The sequence below is a fragment of the Aythya marila genome, assembly GCF_965140915.1.
Source record: "Aythya marila genome assembly, chromosome: 2".
In the NCBI taxonomy this organism is placed as follows: domain Eukaryota; kingdom Metazoa; phylum Chordata; class Aves; order Anseriformes; family Anatidae; genus Aythya; species Aythya marila.
The window spans coordinates 129,857,346-129,863,345 of NC_139043.1; the positions used below are offsets into that span (position 1 = coordinate 129,857,346).

At 35.6% G+C, this 6,000-nt stretch overlaps 1 protein-coding gene across 1 annotated transcript in view; it reads right to left on the reverse strand.

Moving 5' to 3' along the window:
- The window catches only part of CNGB3 (cyclic nucleotide gated channel subunit beta 3), a gene marked incomplete at its 5' end in the record, with an annotated part of 32,173 nt that extends 26,906 nt beyond the window's left edge, over nt 1-5,267 (reverse strand). The window contains 4 exons of the mRNA XM_082755394.1: nt 2,207-2,415; nt 2,995-3,180; nt 4,617-4,771; nt 5,263-5,267. Of these exons, the coding sequence (XP_082611520.1) occupies nt 2,207-2,415; nt 2,995-3,180; nt 4,617-4,771; nt 5,263-5,267 (555 nt within the window). The remainder of the gene's footprint in view (nt 1-2,206; nt 2,416-2,994; nt 3,181-4,616; nt 4,772-5,262) is intronic.
- Between the last annotated feature and the right edge of the window lie 733 nt (nt 5,268-6,000).

Below are 6,000 nucleotides of genomic sequence, written 5' to 3' on the forward strand. Positions count from 1 at the left end.
TTGAAAAAATCAGGTCCAGGGTTTATCTGTTTTTTTATCCAAGTCTGGCTATTGATCTAACAAAATATGCTATATTTTCACACAAACCTTCCCTCTCGAGGTCTTGGTACTGGCTGATCCTTGACCTAACACCCTTCAATTTGGGGGCCAAATGCTCCTTTTGACTTTAATGGTTCCAACAGAATGTTTCTGGTGGTGCTGTACAAAACTAACTCATTGAAAGCTGGCATTAACTTGCTAACATTATTAGCATTATAATAATCAACGCTGCATTCATTAGTAATGATTAGCTATTTATTTTTAAATTGCTCTCCATAGGAACTGATGCTAGAACCGTAATAAGAAAGGCTAATCACAAGTATCTAAAGAAATGCATCTATTATTATAGTTACTGAATTTATAGCAGGAACACTTTAAAAATAGCCTTAAAATCTTAAGGACTTTCACTATTATCATTTTAAGCATTAAACTCAGTGCAAGAGATCAGGTGGTAGATGATTTCTTCACCCACTAAAATCTTTGAATTGTACAAACAGTTTCAAGGGAAATAAAAGGTAAGCTTCCTACATTAAATTTTTAACCTTGTTCATAAAACTTGAGTTTTCTAGGATTTCAGCAAGATTACCGTTTTTTTTTTTTTTTTTTTTTTTTGACTGGCTAGGCATAGAAAAATACATTACACTGCACTGCATTTAATATCTATCCAAACTATATTTACACAGTTCTATCTGAGATTCCTCTATAAAGGTATTAGTAATATCTTGGATGTGTAAAATTCTACATAAAAGCACTGAACTAAAGCTAGTTCCAAATTACATTTGAGGATATATAATTTTGAATTTTCAGTCTGTTGGGCAAAATAATGTCACGCTGAAGTTATCTAAACTCTTTTATTTATTTATTTATTTATTTTCACATTAGGTTTTCTTCTCTAAGAACTTAAAGAGTCAAAAGCAGGGAAGATTTTAAAGAAAAGGGCATGTTCTATATGTCCTTTTCATATGTTAAGGGCAAGTCTTTACCTTTTTACAGGCACTTGCTTACAGTTTTATTTTGTGCTATTCTCTAAAAATATAACATAAAACAGAAGCAAAAAGCAAAATTGTATATATATGCACATTATGTGTATATATATATACACACACTATATATGTATATATATCACAGAATCACAGACTCATCTAGGTTGGAAGAAACCTCAAGATCATCGAGTCCAACCTCTGACCTAACGCTAACAAGTCCTCCACTAAACCATATTGCTAAGTTCAACATCTAAATGTCTTTTAAAGACCTCCAGGGATGGTGACGCCACTGCTTCCCTGGGCAGCGCATTCCAATGCCTCACAACCCTCTCAGTAAAGAAGTTCTTCCTAATATCCAACCTAAAACACCCCTGGTGCAACTTTAGCCCATTTCCCCTCATCCTGTCACCAGGCACATGGGAGAATAGACCAACCCCCACCTTGCTGCAGCTATATATATATATATGTATATATATATACAGCCGCAGGAAAAAAAAACAAACAAAAAAAAACCAAAAACAAACAAACAAAAAAACAAACAACAACAAAAAAAAACAAACAACAAAACACCACTAACAAAGAACAAACAAAGGAAAACACACACACAAAAATAAAATGTTTCTGAAAATTGAAATTGAAATTTGAAAATTTCAAAATTGAAATTTTGAAATTACTGGGATTTGTTCTGATTTAGGCAAAAAATTATAACCTCACAATCTGTAACAAAGTGCTTATATACTGTCCATATGTAGCAAATTGTGCACTGTCTTCAACTATGATTCCTGCACAATGTGAATGGAAAGTGGAAAGTTTCACACAAACATACAAATGCATACATACACATATGAGTATATAGTCATATAATCACTGGTTCCAGGGAAGCTGCACCAATTTACTCCTGGTAAGAAAGAGTTTTAAGCCTGTTCTGGCTGCTTGTATCTGTTGTTTTCTAACCTGCTTTTCTCTTTTTATTTTTTTTGTATGTAGGATTCACTTGTCCAGAATGTAGGCAATAGCTATGTTTCCTTCTTCCAAAACAGGATAATAGTAGGTCAATGAAGAAGAATATAGGTATACTTTGATAAATAAAATGTTGTGTAGATTTGACATATTAGGAAATGTGTATCAGCAATTTCTATAAACACATACCCACTATTTGTGGAAATCCTACTTCCAACACTTACTATTATATCTCCACCTTTTAAAAATTGCACTCGGGGCTGGAAAACCAGCAGGTCACACAGGTAGCAGATATCACAGATGATGTCTATGGCAACCCAATATATTGTATTACTTGGGGTTTGATATGGAAAGACAAAGCGAAGGGGGATAAACCAGCAATTCCAGTTATAGGCCACTGTCACAAGCATGAGCCATGCTACGTAACGTCGATCTGAAAGACAAAATAATGAATTTCCAGGCATGAAATTAAAATATTTTTTCATTCTTTTAGATATACTTATTCTAGTGCGGCCTCTGGGAACCTTTCTTCCCAGAGCAACCTCTCATTCTCCCTTTTTCAGTAACACAGTCTCATAAAAGTCACACAGGTTGAAAATAGGAATCACGCAATGAATAAGCAAAAGGGAAAAAGAAAAGTTTATGAAAGCATACAGAATTTAACGTATCTGATAAAGCTCAAAATGTTTTGTTGATGCATAGTATAACTGACAGAATAATTATTTTGCTTTAATGAATGGGAAAAATTCTCAATCAAGAGTCATCAGTTTTAATTGTGGTTGTTTTATATATCAGCTTCATGGCACTTAAAATCACACTGTCATAGTCTTACTACTGTTGTCAGTTTTCGTGGCTTTTTCCTGTTTGGAATGTAAGTTCTTGAGGGTTGGATCTATGTATCCCTCTGAACTGTAAACAGGAACGTGGATCTTGCTGTGACTTGTAGTTATCATATACTACTGAGTCACTTCAGCATGCCTTTACTCCATTCTATTGCACAGTTTTAATTTACCTGTGTATGAGTCTATGCTGTCTGGTAGTTGTAGATAGGTCATGTATTTTTTCAGTGGTGGTTTTTTGAATTTACAGCAGAGCATATCACAGTAGTGATCCTCCTCTGGCTTTGCTTCTGCTTCCTCTTTCTTTTCATCCTTTTTTTCATCTTTTGGTGGGGGTGGAGGCTTCTTTTTTGATGGTGCTAGTGAAAATAGAATATCACAACAAGTGACCTTTTAACAGTCGTTTAATTACTACACCCTCTATTAACATATACAAGAGCTTCATTGTGTTAAAAACTCTTCTAAAATCACTTGGGAGTGACTAAAGCTACAATTCATTACACTATTGAGTGTATTAAAAAACAGATTGGAATAAAATAACCGCTGATATAATCATGCACACCTGCTATCACAAACAGGGCACTTCATGTTAAAGAGTGCAATATATGTTACTGTATTTCCTTGGTGCCCACAACCAATGCCATAAAACACTGACAAGAAAAAAAAAAGGTAATTCATAATTCATCATTCATTAATTCACCTGGGCTTTTCTCTTAACATGATTGTTGCAACTAATGCATAGTTAGGATGGAGATAAGAAAATATATCTGTGCCATGGGCTGATCACTCCCCTCACCTAAGATCCGATATGCAAGATGCAGTAGGTGAAACTAATGGGAAGCCTATGGTTTTCTACATTTATATGCTTACAAAGCCTTTGATCCCTGTTCTTCCATCTTTATCTTGGATAACTTTTTGTCCCATTAATTCTGGTGGCTTTACCTCTGAATAGGATACACAGTCTTAGCAGCAAATTGATGAAATGGAACTATGGTAATTTGAGAAATGATTTTTTCAAATACAAATAGGACAAAAGAGGTAAATGAGCAAAGTATTATTAAAAAAATGGAATTCCTTTGTTAGCTGGTACAGTTTATAAGATGTCAAGCTCTGTTTTTTTTCTATTTTATTAAAAAATGGGTAAACACTAAACAGCTTCTCTAAATGGCAGAATATCAAATCACCACACTCAATTCTTTGTGAAAAAGAAATGAAGTAAAACTTTCCTATAAAGAGTAACAACATTGTATTTGTTTGATGTTTCATATTTTATCAAAAGTCAATATTTAATGAATTTCAGATGAGTTTGCTCTACTTGAAACACATACATAGAGTCCTCAGTGTGTCTGGAAGTTTGCTGCCATGGCTAAAATTTTATTTACTTTTACACAACAGATCTAATCTCAGATTGACCTATATTTACTTGTAAGATAGATATGTTTCCTCATATGTTTCAGATTCATCCCAATGAATAAAGGTATCTAGTATTTAATTTAAAATATATAAAACTGCTTGACAGACATGATTCTAGACTTGATTGCATAAGATTTTCCCCACAGATGTTTCAGTGATGGGGTTTAAAGGGATTTTGTACCTAAGGACCAGGCTTACTGTAAACTATTACAGGTAGCTTGACTCCAGTGGGCACAAAGTGATTCATTTCAATGGGTAAACATATGAAGTTTGCTATACTTACCAAAAAATGTTATCACAGCATTTTCTGTTCCCACAAAATAATATTCATCTTTAAACTCAACTGATACACAGCTATTTCATATATTCTAGAGTCACTTACAAGCTGTAGGACTGCCTTCAGGGGAGGACAGCACAGGGTCTTTCAGCTTTTCCTTATAGACTGTGGCCCTTTCCCGCATTTTTCTGACAATCTCTTGAAGCTGGGCATCAGCATACTCATTTGTTTGGAATCCTTGAGGTGTTGTCTTCTGTGTGCTAATTAAAACAAAACAAGATGTTGATGTGGTGGAAAGCTATGGAAGAAACAGTGCTAATTCTACAATATGAGCAGAATTCAAACATTAAGACTGGATCTTTATTGGCCACAATGTTTATTCGTATCATTTAATTCACTGTAAGTGGACACATGAGGTAACTGCTGTTGCTTCCAGCTTGTGTCAATCGATATTGCTGGCTGAATCCAGGAATCTACATTATATTTCAGGCAGAGGAGGTCAGGGTGCACCATGCTCTGTATAGCCTTCTACAGGAATGGCTTCCCACCACTACTTTTCACCAAGTTCTGCTTTGACTATGTAAGGCCTAGAGCTTATCCTACGTATTTGCTAAGATACAAAACATGTTCTTGCCATATGTCAAGTAAAATAAGGTCATTATTATGTGGTAATAGCCAGATGTTGACAGGATGTAACTGAGTTATATTAAAAAGACTCATACGGTGGTCCAGGTGGAGAGATTATGTTTACTTCATGCTCGTAATCTTTGGAAAACTGATTTCATCTATGATTTTTTATGGGTTTTAGCTACTAGGAAATAATAAGAAAAAAACCACATACTTTTTACCTAGTGGGAACAAACCAGTGGTGTTCTTGCTAAAGTTTCTCCAGTCACCACTAAGGTCCGCCCCCCCACAGTAAACACTGTGTGTTTACTCAGGCTCAGAGTAACACTGAGCTGATGTTCCAGCTTTAAGCATTTCTTCAGACTTAAGGACATTTGATTAGGATCTATGCATACTGCTCAGTCAATTAGAATATCTAGCTAAGAGTGTTCCTTGATCAACTCCTTTAGGCTTATTCTTACTTGAAATTTCATCCTTAGTTACTTGTTACTTGAGTCTGACTAGGCAAGCTGGGGACATTTTGGAGTGCCAAGCAGTTGGGCCATGCATTTGGACTTACTCTGTGTGGAGACCAGGATATGGATATTGCTGTGTATCCTAGACTGAACACTTCTCAACTGGTGTCTCACCCTGGTGGCACAGCCACAGAATCACAGAATCACAGAATCACAGAATTTTTCTAGGTTGGAAGAGACCTCAAGATCATCGAGTCCAACCTCTGACCTAACGCTAACAGTCCCCACTAAACCATATCCCTAAGCTCTACGTCTAAACGTCTTTTAAGACTTCCAGGGATGGTGACTCCACCACTTCCCTGGGCAGCCCGTTCCAATGTCTAACAACCCTTTCGGTAAAGAAGTTC